This window comes from Amaranthus tricolor, chromosome 10, assembly GCF_026212465.1.
Source record: "Amaranthus tricolor cultivar Red isolate AtriRed21 chromosome 10, ASM2621246v1, whole genome shotgun sequence".
Classification (NCBI taxonomy): domain Eukaryota; kingdom Viridiplantae; phylum Streptophyta; class Magnoliopsida; order Caryophyllales; family Amaranthaceae; genus Amaranthus; species Amaranthus tricolor.
This window is the reverse complement of record NC_080056.1, coordinates 13,131,188-13,148,876: the sequence shown is the minus strand read 5'-3', so window position 1 is coordinate 13,148,876 and position 17,689 is coordinate 13,131,188. Positions and strand designations below refer to the sequence as shown.

At 31.4% G+C, this 17,689-nt stretch overlaps 3 protein-coding genes across 3 annotated transcripts in view; 2 read left to right on the top strand and 1 right to left on the bottom strand.

Moving 5' to 3' along the window:
• Positions 1-7,303, bottom strand: part of LOC130825706 (ABC transporter C family member 10-like) — a 35,597-nt gene extending 28,294 nt beyond the window's left edge. Inside the window, exon 1 of the mRNA XM_057691070.1 lies at positions 7,168-7,303. The gene's annotated coding sequence lies outside the window, so the exon portion shown is untranslated. The remainder of the gene's footprint in view (positions 1-7,167) is intronic.
• A 5,233-nt stretch (positions 7,304-12,536) lies between these two features.
• LOC130825710 (uncharacterized) lies at positions 12,537-14,943 on the top strand. The gene is made up of 2 exons (XM_057691078.1): positions 12,537-12,817; positions 13,303-14,943. Exon 2 carries the CDS (start codon positions 13,306-13,308, stop codon positions 14,941-14,943), a length of 1,638 nt encoding a protein of 545 aa, XP_057547061.1. The 5' UTR covers positions 12,537-12,817; positions 13,303-13,305.
• A 165-nt stretch (positions 14,944-15,108) lies between these two features.
• Positions 15,109-15,513, top strand: LOC130824855 (uncharacterized). Its single transcript, XM_057689871.1, has one exon. It carries the CDS (start codon positions 15,109-15,111, stop codon positions 15,511-15,513), a length of 405 nt encoding a protein of 134 aa, XP_057545854.1.
• The last annotated feature ends 2,176 nt before the right edge of the window (positions 15,514-17,689 follow it).

Sequence of the window (17,689 nt, the reverse complement as noted above, 5' to 3'; positions counted from 1 at the left end):
AACTTGACATGCAATGAATTTCGCTAATAATCAAGTAATCATCAAAGGTACGTCCGCGATATTATAGTATTTTTTTATTATATAAATATTTAAAGAAAAAATAAAAATAGAACCGATGGTCCGACCCGCCCGTCCCGTGAGTTGGAACCGCCGGAACCGCCTCATGAACCGCCAAGGAACCGTTTGGAACCGCCCGGAACCGGAACCGTTCGCGACAGGTTCCAAATGGAACCAGAACCGGGTGGAACCGGAACCGGATGGAACCGGAACGGAACCGGACCAACCCGGACCGTGGCCATGCCTACCTAGAAGGTTTCCACGTAAAAATCGTTTGTCTCTTTTAATTATTTCGCTCTAAGTTTAAGCTTTATTTATTTTATTTAATTCCGCAAAAACAGAGCAAAAACGCTTAAACTAGTAACAACAACAATTCACCCCCCCCCCCCTTTCTTGTTGCTGTTTCCGTTCCTAATTGAGTCTACAGATCTCATTGGAACGAGGCAGTCTTAAAATTGATCTTATGCACCTTGATTATCCTTAAGCTCTTTACATACTTAAAACATAGAGAGACATATATGAAAAAAATAATAAAAAACTCTAATTCTAAAAAATTGTCTACTAAATATAAACTTATATACGTCAGTTCTGTTGTCGGCCCGTGCAACAAGAAAATTAAGACCTTTCCCGAGGATAAGAAACTTGTGGGACACTAAATTGTACCGGTCTTGGTACTTAGGAATGGTTTCGGAAGAAATGGATGCTAGAATGAATGTTTGATCCCCTGCATGTGTATAGATACCCAAGTCACAGTGACAATACTCGGTCAGCCTATATGAGACTCTATAAGAACCTTGTGCTAGTCGATGTGCATGAATAGGTTGCAGTAGAACAGAAGGAATACATTCATTTCACCCAAATACTTGTCGATGACATCAAAACATGTAACAAACCTTATGTATGCAGTTTGCGGTTGTTTACTTAATAATACTGACTGTTGTAAATTATTACTTTAATTTATTAAATAAACAATAAAATAAAGTTATAAGTTTGTAGTAGAAAACAAATAACATATGACAATCAAGAACTTTGTTTATGTACACCACCGAGAACTCCGAAAACCGATCTTTAATCCCGAACAAAGTAACAAGAAGATTTTGTTTGAACTTGATATTAATTCTAGGCGAGATGTTCTTTCCTAAAACATTATTTCCTCCCTACTAGGGTGCTTGGGAATAAACAGGAAATATGTTTTGAGATACAATGAACTACACTAAATTCCTAGCACACGGAATTTAGAACGATGTAAGGAAAACTTAAATGGAAGAAAATACGAAAAATTACAATCGAAGATTGCAAGTTCTCTATGTAAAGTGCTAGAGAAGAAAAGAAATCAGAAATTGCGTGTAGAAAATACCACACAAGCCTTCTATATTTATAGAATAGCTTACACATTTTCACGAAGCAACATGTTACTCCATGAAACACAAGATTGATTCATGAACTAATGTCATCTTTCAACCAAAGCACCTCAATATATCTGGTTAATATAACCATATTTGACTGTTGGTAGTTACATTAAAACTAACAAAACGGAAAAACTAACTTTGCAAAGAAAAACCCGCAAAACAGAGCGAAACTTGCGGGCCGCAAGTTAGGTCACGAGCTGCGACCTGCTGTTTCCACAAAACAATAGCTTTTCTTTCCTTTCTCGCGATCCGTGAATACTATTTTTTGCTCAAAACAAAAACTTTGCAACCTTAAGATATTCTCAAATTAATTTTATTTAAATTAATTATTTAATTTAATTAATTATAATTTTCGATGACTACTCATAAATCTTGCCCTCTTCCTAGTCTGACATTTTTAGAACTGGAGAAGTACGCTCCGTCCCCCACCAAAATCAGCCTGGTTATGTGTTCTTCATAGCTGAAAAAGCCATGAATTTGTAGGTCTGTTATTTTAAGGTGTAGTAATAACTCAATCTTGACCAGTAGCTTGCCTATGTCGCCTACCCCAAGATGTAGCATCATCAATATGGCTATCCGTAAATGGGTCATCAACACTGCCAGAAGTACTAGCGCATGCGGCATGTCTGTGCACAAAAAAACCTACCTCTCTTGCCCCTCACGATAGTCCAATCAAAAGGGTCTCCTCTAATAGACCTAGAACTACTACATGACAATACACCTCTATAGAACAATTTCTCTCAACCATAATTACTAGCTATATTTCTTTATAATTAAATAAAAAGAAGTATCTTAAACAAATAATTAAAAATACATTTAATAAGTTATATATAAAATATCAAAAAATATAATAATCAAAGTTATAATTAATTATCAAATCAAATAATCAAACGTATAATTAGACTAGTAATTAAACTAATGGATAAATATAATGATTATTTGAGAAATAATAAAAAATATTAAATAATATTAAACAAATAATTAGACTAGTAAGAAAGTTGAGTGAATTTTTCAAAAGAGAGGGGCAATCTTGGAAAGTTTATGAATAAAAGATAGCAATACATTGAAAAGATGTCAAAAAAATAGAAGCGAATTTAGTAAATAAATATTATTGATATAGACAAATAGCGAAAAAATAATTTTAAATAAGAAAGATTGATGTTGTTACTTGTTTTACACTGTAATAAAAAAAGTGTAAAACAATTTATTAATCATTGTTGGTTTATGTTTTAACGTTATATACGATAAATAATATTAGAACATTTTGATAAAAGATTATATATATATATATATATATATATATATATATATATATATATATATATATATATATATATATATATATATATATAAACCAATAAACTATTTTCTCTTTTCGTTTTTATTTGTCCATTATACTTTTTTTACACATTTTAAAGAAAATTTTATGCCCTAGTATTCTGTAAATAAGCATTATTATAAATTACAAAAAAATTATATTAAAAAACTATGCATTAAAAAAATATAACAAGATCTCACATAAATATATTTTATCATCAATATATATTTCATAAACCTAATTTAAATTTTACACTAATATAGTTGGAAAGCCTAAATTGGAAAACAAAAGGAAACAAAGAGATTACTTTATAGATAGAATTTTCAATGCGCGTAATTATATTTTACTAAATTCATACATTTTGAAAATAAAATATATAATCTTTAGAATTGTACAAAAATATTAAATTTATTTTCTAAAAATAAAATATATGCTTTTCTAAGCAATTATATTAAAAATAATAAATAGAAAAAAATTATCTAGAATAATCAAACATTTTTATGATTTTCATATTATAATCCCATTTATTACATAACTATTAATAATCTCAATTTTAGGGGGTGTTTGCCTAAAGTAAACTTGGATAATCAGATGACTTGCTATAGTTGGTAATTTATGAAAAAGTAAACTGAAAAGTAATGTAAAATTAGAGAAAAATTTAGAAAATTTACATAAAATGTTTTTTGATTAATTAAATAATCATAAGAAAATTTTAACATTTTTTCCGATATTTTATTTTAAATTATTTTTGTTTAGAAATAAAAAATAAAAATTATTATAGTAAATCATCTGATTATAAGATTTACACTATGCAAAAACCTCTTAAAAGTTAAATTATTCATAATAAAATTATTATAAAAAATCATAAAAATATTAAATTATTTTAAATAATTTTTCATAATAAACATTATTGTTGTATCAAATATTTCTATGTTATATGGAAATAGAAAAGGAATGATTAGTGGAGATGACAGCATAAACATTGGAAATTAGGAATAATTGGTCGGAGTAGTAGCACTATTCTCCTTCTTGGAGATATAATTACAATGCAATGCAAGATTCTTTCTTCCACTTGCCATATGAATTACGACAGATACTCCACTTTTGTGAATTATTGCAAACAGCATGCACAAAAGGAAGAAGATGATACTTCAAACAAAACAACAATACCATCATATTCATAATGACAAAGAAGCAATCGAGTACTCCTGTAAAATTTTTGGGTCATTGTTCAGAGTATAAAGTATATTTTCAAGTCGCAATCATGAGTTTGAACTTGGAATATTACACATGGTAGCAACAAATTTTTAAATCCTAAAAAAATTACACAAAATTAACATTGTACTTTTAAAATTTAAGATGCTGTAACATTAACTCCAAAAAAACTTTAGATTATATGTTAAGTTGTGAAATTTCGTTTTATTCTTGTCTTCTTTTCTTAAAATACATTTACCTTTTTTCCTTAAAATTCCACAAAATACCATTATATTTTTGGAATTTAAGCTGCCATAACATTAATGTCAAAACTGTTAGATTATACGTTAAGTTGTGAAATTCCAAAAGTACAATGTTATTTTGTAGAATTTGTTTTAAGATTTACTACCACTTGCTTTTCGCAAAAGTTTATTGCTACCATGTAGAATATCCCTTCAAACTTTTGGTTAGGTTTTTTATATAATGTTCGGGAAAGCTAGATTGGGGGTAGAGAGGCCCGACCACTTAGGTATTTTTTTTAGCTTTTGCCCCTTTACTAATATATGATAAATAGGTTAAAAAGAGTAAAAATATAATAAAAGTTAATACTCCCTCCACACCAATATAATTGTCACATTTCCTTATTTGGCAAAATCATATCAATTGTCACATTCCTATTTTTGTCAATCTTTTTTTTACCTAAATATCCTTAGTTCACACAATTACGAATATACCCCCATATACCTTGCTTACCCAACTACCATTCACTACTTATCCAATTACCACCTTTTTAATGGACCCCACACCACTTTTAATATCCGCGTCCAAACAAATGGAACATTTATATTGGTGTGGAGAGAGTATAACTTAATGGTTAGTGTAATACATTTGTAACCTAAGGATGTGTTTGGCAAGAGGGAATTGAAGTTGGGGATTAGAATTTCAGTGTAGAATTATATAAACTTCCTTGTTTGTTTGAGGATGAGAATGAGAATTAATAAAGGTTGGAACATGGGCGCATGCGAATGGGAAAGTCCCACAAAAAAGTCTTGTGGGATGGGTGGTAATTAGGGTTGAGACTTGAGTGACATTTCTGCTATTAATGAAAGTAAAAAAAATAAAAAAAAAATAAAAAGAGTTATAAGGCCAATTTTGTAAATATAATCAATTTTTATCTGATTCCTTATCAATTTTTATCATTTGCCAAACAAGTACATAAAACATTTAGTTCAAGTTTCAATTCAACTCTCATCCCAAAGCCTCATTCTGATCCAAGTCTCAACTACAGTCTCTTAATTCCTATTCCCACGTGCCAAACACTAGCTAAGGTTAAGAGGTCACATCTTAGTTATATTATAATGTCATTACTTTTTATCTTTCCTATTTACATTCATTCTTTTTAGTGTGTAAATTTAAATTTTTGCTATTTTAATTTTAATAGTGTTTTTTAGAGACTTACTAGGTTAACAACAGAGTTAAAAACACTTTATTTTTTCAAAAGGAATAATTGCACAGAATCTTCAATTCCATTTGTTGAATATATTTTTTTTGTTATGATTCGAGATCATTTCAATTTATATTATTTTAAAATTTTTATAATTGAACTATTTTCTTTATAGTAAATAATTTATTAGTATATCAACTATTTGATCCCCTTAATTAAAAATCATGATTTTGCCCCTAGTTAGAAGTTAACGTGATAAAAAATTACAGACATGTTAGAGCATAAAGCATGTAGTGGTGTCTCAACCATAAAGTTAAGTATTTTACTTTTTTTCAACCAAAATATATGTTATGTTTTATCAATAGAAATTCAACAATGACCGTCTAAACTCTAAAGCAAATACAAAATAGGTTATGTGTTTGCTCTCACAAATTTGCTCTCATGTTGTCATTCTCTTTTATAGTTCTTGCAAAATCAAGCATCACATGCATTTATATATTTATTTGGTGGGTATGTAACCTATACCTTTTTAATTTGAATAGAACGATGAAGCATAAAAAAATTTTATGTTTTAAAGAATTAAGTAAATTAAAAGTGTTTTAAAATTAACCATTAAATATAATTATAAATTACAATTATCAATTAAGCATAAATAATTTTATACTCCCTTCTATTTAGCTTATGTGTCCTATATTTAAGTCACCTTAATTGTCCCAAATTTATTTTTGGTATGGGTTTTTGACTTTTATGCCCTTAGTAGCTTTATCCTATTTTCAATTATACCCTCCATTACCCATACTAATTTTCCTCCCTTACATTAAAAACCCATAATACTACTTTCTTTCCTGCCCTTAGGGTCTCACTTTTAACTCTCCTTAAAATTCGTAAAAAGTCAAATGGAACTCTTAAGTTGAATAGGGGAGTATATTAGAAGTATCATTTAACAGGAACTGTTGATGGAAAAATAATAACCGGTTATTCTATGTCACAATTAACCGTGGCATTTCATCTTCTCATTCATTACATTAGCGCGTTTTTCACTTGTCTTACATCTCTTTTCATATTCATCTCTCTTCTACTCCATTAAAACACAAAAAATCTGCACTCTTCTTCATCTTTCTTTGCTTCTCTATTTTTTTGATCTCTCTCATGCCATGAACATGACAACACATGATAACAGATCTAATATATGTTCTCCGTTTAGAAATACTTCTATTTTTCGGTTATAAGCACTATTCATCACTTAAGTTTATTTTATATATTTCGGCTAATATTTAAGTAAAAATATTGTCAAATAAAATTTGTTTAAATTGTGTAATTGCATATTTTCATAATATTAACTTTTTGTAATTTTTAGATATGTATAATTAAATATATAAATAAAGAAAATAACATATTAGATTACATTAAAAGAAAGGAAAACGTATTAATAGTAGATTTTGCACATCATTAGCACTCTGAACTAACAGTAAAAATCAGTAGTTAACACATGAAATCAGTAGCTAAAAGCTAAAATCAGTAGCATTGACTAATTAACAACATTAAATCAGTAGCTACTAAATTTAGCTACGGAATTTAGCATTGTAAGTAGCTAAAATTAGTAGCTAAATTCAGTAACGACTAATTAACCAACAGCTAGCTGACCTTACAATGATAAATTCAGTAGCTAAAATTAGTAGCTGATGAACTGTAGCTAAAAACAGATACAAATAGCTGAAATAAGTAGCTAAAATCAGAAAACTTACCATTGATAGCTGGGTAATGGTGGACAAATCAGCAAAAGGGAAATGGAAATTCTTCTTCACTGCTGCGTTACTAACGATTGAGTTCTTCTAATTGAATGGAAATCTTCTTTAATAGTGGGTATTTTGTAGGAGGGAGTAAATATAAATCAAATAATGGAAGTGAAAAGGTTTTGAACAAGTAAAATGGTAAAAAAAAATATAAAAGGAAATAATTTCATTTAAAATAATACAAATCGTTTGTGGATTAACTAATAACAATTCGGGTTCATGTTTTAGGTTTATATAATAAGGTACTTATTTTAGGAGCGGAGCAAAAATTAATAAATATTTTAAAGGTTATGTGTAATTTTAAAATTATGATATTTTTTTAATAACTTGATATCTTTTTACACTTAATATATACCAGGTAATTTAATATTAAAGTTCTTAATTTTTAAGTGCAGGTAATTTAATATTGAACGTTACCTAAAGTAGTGGCTTGGTTCTTTGTACAACACCACGACCCTAAACGTAAATCCGAGCTTCTATAACGTCTAAATGTGACAATTTTAGAGTATAGTTTTCTTCGCATATAGGAGTATTATTCATCAATTACACCACAAGCAAGTTGCAATAAGTTAAATTGGATCTTGTATATATGTTTGTTTTTACATAATTATAACTTCATTATAAGATTAGGTTAAAGTTAAGTTTAATTATAAGGTATTTGTTTTAAACAACACTAATGGTAACTGGTCAGAGTGAAAGTAGAGACTAGTTTTATATGAAAAAATAATTATTTATGATTTACTAATTGAGCTAAGATGACGGTCTAATACAATAATTTGTGTTAATAGCAAGGTCGGCCCTAAGATTTTAGGGACCCAAACAAAAACTATATTATGGGCTCTAAGCCTCTAATTATATATAAAGTATAGATCAAAGAATACAAAATTTTGAATATCGAAACATGTTACACACCAATACATTTTAAGTGGATACAGGAATATTTCCTCTGTTCCGAATGACTCGCAACATTAGGAATATTGCACTATTTATTCATCATTCTTAGTTTGTGATTAGTGTTTAATTTATAAGTTAAAATATAGTTTAGTGGAATCTCGTTTGATTTGTTTCAACGCAAAAATTATTAATATTTAATTTTTATTTTATTATATATAATTTGAAATATGGAGAATATAGACTAAGGCGTAGTGAGCGGGTGGTAAAAGTAAGGCGTAAGACGGATGGTAAAAGTGAGTCATTTCCCTAAATAATGCAAATTTATAAAGTATTTCCCATTTTGCTTGAAATGGAAAACTAATTCCCACATTACCATCCACGTAGGATAGCTTTGAGAAATAATTTTTTTTTTAATATAACCGCTACATGAGGTAGCGGTTTTATTTAGGGATCTGGAGTAAAACGCCATATGAAATGGCGGTTTGGTAATGGGAATTTTTTTTTTTTTTTAAAAATGTTAAGTAAACCGCCACTTGAAGTGGCGGTTTGGTAGCAGTACAAAACAGAATGTCGAGCTTGGTTCTTCATTCCATTATCTTCTTTGCTTCTTGCTTCTTGGTGCCGGTATCTTCTTAAAAAAAAATTTTCTTCACTCTCATTTACTTCAAATATACAATTTCTCTCATTCAACTAAACTAATCAACTACATTTCCATCATTTCCTTGTAAAGTAGATCATTTTCATCCTCATCTAAGGTATGAATAAAACCCTAATTTGTTTTCAATATGCAAAATTTTTTTTTCATTATTATTTTCAATTGAAGTTATAAATACGTTGATTGTTTATTACATTCTCTTGTTTTCATGATTTAAGCTTAGATTTTACACATTTATAGTTGAATTTTAGGATTTGGTTTGTATGCATATAAAGTGTTTGATGAAATGCTTCAATGAAAGTTTATTACTTTGTAGGGTTAATTTAATGGTTTTAGTATATATTCATGGTATTTTTAGCTTTTATATTTGTAATGAACTTTCTAATAAGTGTTCTAATACCTTAATATCACAAATTCTTGTATTCAAATTTACACTTCCCTTACTCACATTCAACAATTAAGTGTATGTGAAATCAAATGAAAAATATGTTTGTACTTGCAGAATATGGATCATTATCCTGTTATAGTGTATTGGGGTGGGGAAGTAAGTTATACTGGATCCGATGTTGGGTATAATGGAGGATTAAATACAGTGATATTTATCCATCGTCAAAATACGACTTTTGAGGTGTTTGTTAGCAAAGTCTATGATGTAATTGGTTGTGATCGCAACTCTTATATGTTAAAAATGGAAATGAAATACCCGGTGACTGGGAAAAATGTGTTAGTTCCGATTAAGAATGATGAAAGCATAAGTGCTCTTGCTTATGCGGCATCACAAGCCCCTGGAACGGCAATGGAGGTTTATGTAAAATTGGTTGCAAATTTGGATAATGCGAGGGAAGTCATGACTAGCATGGAACTTCCAGAATCAGGTCCTAGTGTACGCCATGATACATTCACAAAATCAGGTCACTCCCAATCACTTCATTAGTTAGGATGACATTCTTCCGGGTAAACGAATACTTTGCCACAAGGAGGGATTTAGGGAGAAACAGATTATACAATGGACATGTGTATGCGAAGAAACCAAGTGATACGATTGATAAGAATGCTGAAAAAGCACGCTTTCATGATGTTAGGATATATGACACAGTGCGTGGGATATTTGAGGTCACCACTGGTTGTGGCAATAGGATAGCAGGAAAAGGTGGAAAATCCTACATGGTTGACCTCACAGCAACATCATGCACATGTCAGAAACCAACCATCTTCAAGTTACCATGCTCACATGTTCTTGCAGTCTGTCGAGCTCGTAACATATCGTACGATGCTTTTGTGGACCCTTCATTTCGCACTACAAAATACGTATCGACATATAAGAAGTCTTTCATGCCCGTTCCAGACATGTTCACTTGCTATCCTTAGGATGGTCCTACAGTTGTTCCAAATCCCTCAATGAAGCGTGGAAAGGGTCGTCCGCGGTCAACTCGTTTACGGAACGAAATAGATGCACCGTTGACGTGTCCTCGAAACACGTGTAGCTTTTGTGGATTTAGTGATCATAATAAGAAAACATGCCCTCGAAGGTCAAGAAAGTATGTTTTTTTTTATTTTGTAATAACATGTTGAATCTGATAATATTTAAATGATTTTTATAACACTTTTGTATGTAACAGCGATCATGGCGATGTCGGGCCCAGTTGATCCATCAGTGCTTACACTTTTGTCATTGCGGAGGTTGACGAGTTCACACCATCATCATCCACCGGTGCGCAAAACAAAAGGCGCCGGGGGTTGTAGTTTAACAAACTTTGTATATTCTTATATGACTTGAACTTCTTGTATGAGTTTCCATAATTGTAATATATCTTTGTATTATTTTCATAATTATTTTTTTCAAAACAAGTCGGTTCGTAATTAATTATTATGGAATAAATGGTATTGAACTACTTTAATGCATGTTGCGTTCACTATTTTAAAATGAAAGAAAAAAAAAATCAGGCCACAAGCAAACCGCCACATGAAGTGGCGGTTTACCTGGACCAAACCGCCACTTGAGATGGCGATTTGCCTTGACCATACCGCCACTTCATGTGGCGTTTTTGGGCTTAAGGCAAACCGCCATCTCAAGTGGCGGTTTTGTCTGAAAAAATAAAAAAAAAATTAATTTTCCACGTGGACGATATTGTGGAAAATACTTTTCCAAAAAATGCAAAGTGGAAATTATTCTTTTTTTAGCCATAATCTGAAAATAGTCTCAGTAAAAGTGAAGGAAAAGAAAGAGGGAACTATAATTAATTAAATTGAAAATGTAGTCTCAAGGAAAGGCACTACTGCACACTAGGAAAATGATAGTGGGAAGTATTATGAATGATGACTCCCAATTACCTTTTGCTTTTTACTCGGTTTTGATTTGCTTGAACAGCTTCTCTCCAATATCCAATAAATTCATTCTTTTCAATTCTACCTTCATACAGAGTACGCACTCATAGTTACTTTCACTTTCTTAGAGTTAATTTGTTTAAAATGGCAATTACTATAACTCAATCTTTATTTTTTGCCGCCTTTTTCCTTTTTCATTTTATCGTCATTTTTATTTTAAATTAATTTAATAAAATATAAAAATATTTTTGGACTTAAAAATTTTAAAACTTCTATAAAACACTTCAAACTCACTCAATAACACTTTTGTCACTTCAAAAAACACAAAATCTACACATAAAATTAATCAGAGCTAAAGTGCGACTGAACCTAGGAGGAGTTGTTAACAAAAACTCGAGGTAATGTCTATTTTAATGTAATTCAAAATTAAAAAAAATAATAATTAGTTTTGAATTTAAAATACATATATAAAATAAAATAAATTAAAATATCATAAATAAATAATTTAAGTAAAAAAAAAAATATATAATAAAATAAAATAATTTACTATAATATTTAATAAATAATAATAACTTAAAAAATAATTATAATAAATAAAAAGAATTAATTTTTCAAAAAAAAAATTAAAAAAAATTTTCAAAACCCCCCCAGTCGCACTTTTTGTGCGACTCTCCCTAGGTCCGGTCGCACATTTTGTGCAACTGGAGGGGAATCTGGAAATTTTTTTGTTTTTTGAAAAAATTCGAATCGATTAATTACTTACCGAATCGTTATCATGCTCGTTTTGGTTAGCCATTGTTATTCGATGTACACTTTTAGCTTGTTTAAGTTAACATAGTGTTTTTAGAGAGTTTTAGAGACATGTTATAGTTTTTGAGTTCGAAAATTATACAGGGCAATCTTGAAAATTCATTACATATAGGGTGACGATAAAATGAAAAAGGTGGCGATATTTAGTAATACCCTTATTATACGTATTTTATTCAAAATGTCAATTATAATATCATGATCGTGAGATGCGCTTCATACTTGAATTTAATTTGTCTAGTAAGAAAAAATTTTAGCATATGGATTTTCTAATTTTGAGATCGTCTTAATAAGAGACGGTCTCTCACAAAAATAACTCGGGTTAAATTGTACTATTTCATAAATATTATGAGGCGTCTCACCAAGAAATGGTTTCTCACAAAAGTAGTTCATTTGTGTAATATTTTAATAAAAAACACACAGTAAATAACTTATTATATGTCTATTAACATCAGTGGCGGACCCAGCTAGGGGCAGGGGGGGGGGGCAGTGGCACCCCCAATCTGAAAAAAAAAAATGAAATTTAAAAAAAAAAAAAAAAAAATTGCGACCACCTGGCTACCAAAATCCCCGTCGCTAATCACCTTTAAAAAAAAAATAAATAAAATGTTGCTGCTTCCATTTAAAAAACAAAGCAAACCGCCAAACCCTAATCGCATTCACCTGGTTCGACATTCGACAGAGAAAAACCTTGAACCTTCCTTCTCCAAATCTCCACGACTCCACCGACCACCGACCACCGCCAGTCCGCCACAGCCCACAAACGGCCGACCAAGTTTCAGTGTTACAGTGTAGCCTTCGACTGTTCTTCCTCTTCTTCGCTCACAGACATTCGGCATTCGATAGTGTTCTTCGGCTTCGCTTCTTGCCTTCTTCCTCTTCTTCGCTTCCTCTTCCTCTTCCAGTCGACATTCGATTCAGGTATTCTAGCTTTTGAATCTTTTTCCTTTGCTATTAATAAGAGCAATTGCATACCGTTTTTAAATTTTCGTTTTAAATTACATTAACATCATTCAGATTGTTTCAATCTCAAGTTTCAATGTTTAGTTTGGATGCAATTGTTTATATAAATGGGTTTTTCTAATAGTGGTAAGAGTAATTATTTGAAATTTCGTGTATTATCTTGTGAGATTCATTGAATTGTTTGGATGTATTGAGGACCATTTTTTTGATAAAGATACGCCTGAAATACTGGTTTCACTGGATTATTGATTCTTGATTCTTTGATTCTTGATTATTGATAGTTAAATTGTTTGTTTGTTAACAATTAAATATTTAGTTTAATTGTTTGTTTAATTGAATAATTTGTTTGGTACTTTGGTTCATTGGTTGCAAGTTGACAAGTTGTTACTTGATAGTTTGAATAATTAGATTGAATAATTGAGTCATATTTCTAATTTAATTAGGAAATGTCAAGTAATTCAAGTTCATCTTGTTCGAAAAAGTCAAAAGCAAAGGGAAGACAACCCGATCTTCGTGAATTATTGTTTAAAAGAATGAAATCCCAACAAACATCTAACGAAGGCAATGAATCTTCTCCCTTAAGTTCTCCTCTAAGTCCTCCTTTAAATTCCCCTCCAAGTGAAGATGTTAATATGGAAGTAGGTGGTTCAAGTAGTTGTGATGAACCATTGGATGATGAATGGGTGTATGATGTTGAACTTCTTCCTCATGACCCGGGATTGAGGAAAAACATAATGGATTATCCCCCTAATGAAATAAATCCGGTTAGGAGAGCATATATTCTTAAAAAACCTTGCCAACCAAAAACACATGATTTCCCTCAAAGTAATATCTCCGGTAGGTTACGCCGTTTTAGTTTGAATTGGTTCAAAAAATGGGATTGGCTTGAATATAGTGTTGAAATGGATGCCGCATTTTGTTTTGTTTGTTATTTGTTCAAGAGGGATATTGAAATTAACAAGGGGGGTGATGCATTTGTTGTTGGAGGGTTTAGAGCGTGGAATAAACCTGAGAGGATTGAGAAGCATGTTGGAGGAGTTAAAAGTGCTCATAATATTGCTTATGAGAAATATGTGAATCTAAGAGATGCAAAGAAGACATCAATTGAATTTGTATTTGATAATGCGAGTGAGGTTCAAATGAATGAATATCATATTCGTTTGAATGCATCCTTAACTTGTTTGAGATTTCTTTTGGGCCAAGGTTTGGCATTCCGGGGACATGATGAAAGTGAGGAGTCATATAGTAGAGGTAACTTTATTGAGCTTTTGAAGTGGTTGGGTGGGAAGGTTGAGAAAATAAGAAAATATACTTTCCAAAATGCACCCAAAAATTGTCAATTAACATCTCCCAAAATTCAAAAAGACATTATTACTTGTTGTGCAAAAGAGACTACTAAGCGCATAATAGAAGAGATTGGTGATGGTTACTTTTCTATTTTGGCCGATGAATCAAGTGATGTGTCTCAAAAAGAACAACTAGCTCTTGTTTTGCGGTTTGTTAATAGAGAAAATGGATCGGTAGTGGAACGCTTTTTAGGCATTCTACATGTGGGTGATACTACCGCTTTGTCTCTTAAAAATGCCATTATGTCGTTGCTTATGGAACATTCATTGAGTCCTTCCATGATAAGAGGTCAAGGGTATGATGGGGCAAGTAACATGAGGGGTGAAATCAATGGCCTCAAGACTTTGATTATGAATGATACTCCAAGAGCCTATTACATTCATTGTTTTGCTCATCAACTTCAACTAACTCTAATTGCGGTTGCTAAAAAGAATGTTAATTGTACTTGGCTTTTTGACGTACTTGCAAACTTGTTAAATGTGGTGGGAGCTTCTTGTAAGAGAAGAGACCTTATTCGAAAACACCAAGCTCAAGTAGTGGCTCAAGCTTTGGAAGTGGGGGAAATTGAAAGTGGATCGGGTTTGAATCAAGAACGTGGTTTGAGTAGGCCGGGAGATACACGTTGGGGATCTCATTACAAGTGTCTAATAAGTATCATCAACTTGTTTCCTTCAATTGTTAAAGTGCTTGAGGAGATTGGAGAAAATGGCTCTCCGGATGATAAGCTCAAAGCTTAAGTTGTTTTAGGATCTTTGGAGTCCTTTGATTTTATTTTTATGGCTCATTTCATGTTGACTATTTTTGGCTACACTAATGATTTATGTGTTGCTTTACAAAGAAAGGAACAAGATATTGTGAATGCCATTAGCCTTGTTAAAAGTACAACGAATGTGTTGCAAAAGATGAGGGATCAAGGATGGGATAGTCTCTTAGACAAAGTCATTTTATTTTGTACTAAACACGAGATTGATGTTCCATCTATGGATGCTCAATATGTACCTCAAGGAAGATCAAGACGTTTTGCTAAACAAGCAACAAATCTACATCATTTTCGCGTTGACATTTTTTTGGAAGTAATTGATTTGCATCTTCAAGAGATTGATAACCGTTTTAATGAGAAGAACATGGAGTTACTTACATGCATGGCTTCCCTGAGTCCTAGAGGTAACTTTTCATCTTTTGATAAAGAGAGGATACTTAAACTTGCTTCTTTATATCCCGAAGAGTTTTCATGCTATGATTTAACGGCTCTTGATCTTCAACTTGATGTCTTCTTGGATTCTATGCAAAATGATGAGATTTCATGATTTGCAAGATATCAATTCTCTTTCCATGATGCTTGTTAAAACAAGGAAACATGAGACTTTTCCTCTTATACATTTGCTAATCAAGTTGATGTTGATTCTTCCTGTTGCTACGACAAGTGTAGAAAGAGTGTTTTCCGCAATGACGTTTGTCAAAAATAAGTTGAGAAATAGCATGGGTGATCAACTAGTGAATGATTGTTTGGTTACTTACATTGAGAAGGAAGTGTTTCTACAAGTTTCTGATGAAAAGATTATTGATCGCTTTAAAAATATGAAAACTCGAAGGATGAATTTGTAATTTTCATTTGAACGCTTGTATTTTTTTTTTAATATTTTGGATTGTAAAACTTTTAACATCGGATTTGATATTGTAAATTGTAAATATTGTTTCTATTATATTTTCTATTTTTCTTTAAAAAAAAATTATTCGGACGACGATCAGATTATTCGAACGACGTGACGTTCGGATTTTGCCCCCCCAAATTGAAATTCCTGGGTCCGCCACTGATTAACATAAGTTCGTTTTGGATTTTTTTTAGGGCCTTGCATTGAGCAACCTTATGTTGTATTTTGTGACTTTAATTTTATTAATCAAACTTATAAAATAAAGTTACATAAACTTAGTAGGTTATAATAATATATGAAAAGTTCAAACCTTTGCTTAACACATACCAAATGTAGAGTTTATTATCGGGAATCACCATATATCGAATATAGTTTCAAGAAGATTATTGAACCTGATATTAATTCTAGGCGAGATGCATTTTCCTAAAACATCATTTCCTTTCTACTATGGTGCTTGGGAATAAACCGGAAATATGTTCTGAGATACAAAGAATTACACTAAATTTCTAGCACATGGAATTTAGAATGATGTAAGAGAAACTTAAATGGAAGAAGAAACGAACATTACAATCAAGGATTGCAAGTTCTCTATGTAAAGTGCTAGAGAAGATAAGAAAAATCAGAAATTGCATATATTGTCTAACCACACAAGCCTTCTATATTTATAGAATAGCTTACATCATTTCATGAAGCAACATGTTACTCCATGAAACACAAGATCGATTCAGGAACTAATGTCGGCTTTCAATCAATCCATCCCAATATATCCGATTAATATAACCATATTTAACCGTTGGTAGTTACATAATAACTAATAAAACGAATACACTAACTTTGCAAAGAAAAAGCCGCAAAACAGTGCGAAACTCGCGAGTCGCGAGCCGCGACCTGCTACTCCCACAAAACAGTAGTTTTTTCTTATATAATCGCGATCCGCGAGTTGTTTTGCAAACCGCGAACACTACTTTTGCTCAAAATAGAAAATTTTCAAACCGCGAACAGTTGTATTTGTGTTATTATCTGATCCAATATTTATTAAGAGTAATAAATAAAATAGCTAACTGTTTCGGTAATGAAACGATGAAGTGTAAGAGAAACTTGGAGTACCTGAAGATAAAGCGTTATAGAAGTTAATATTCAACAATTTTAAAGTATGACGTAATCCTTCCATAGCTGCAACTGCAGTTCCTGCACCACACCACATTAGCCTTGCCCGGGGGGCAAACTCCCAGAAAGCCCCTCCGACGCTCAAGTCAGTTGCAGAGACAGAAGTATGATTAATGCGGTATTAATGATTATCTAGAGGCTTTAGAGATGGTAGGAATATGTAATTGGGTGAGTTAGATGTGAATAGTTGCATAGAATTGGTAGATGAATGAAAAAGCTTCGCTTATGAATTCTGTAGGGGGTTCTTATATAGGTTGATTCATGAATTATTGGGTAATTTTTCATGGGAGATCATGGGTGACATGGAGTATAATGGAGGAAAGTGGGGCTGACTAGCAATTACAGTTGCTGGTATCTTTACTTAGAGGACAAGCAAGGGTGGAAAAGTCATATAAGCCCCATTAACCGTAAATCAAGGTCAACACATGGTCAAAGGTCAATAAGATTGAAAGTCAACAGAACAAAAATGTAATTTTATAGGATTAACATAAATAAATAAAGAAATAAATAGATAGATAAATTAAATGTTACCCATAACACTAACCTTAGTAATTGCGGATATAGAGGTAGGTATTTTCAAATGTATTGAAGCACAAAAAAAGGTGTGGAAAACTGAATTGAAAGCAAAAAAATGAATAAATACTAATACCCAAAAGAAATTTTC

What these genes read in the sequence shown, in the direction of transcription:
- LOC130825710 (XM_057691078.1), top strand. Translation starts at nt 13,306, where the DNA reads ATGTCAAGTAATTCAAGTTCATCTTGTTCGAAAAAGTCAAAAGCAAAG.
- LOC130824855 (XM_057689871.1), top strand. Translation starts at nt 15,109, where the DNA reads ATGAGGGATCAAGGATGGGATAGTCTCTTAGACAAAGTCATTTTATTT.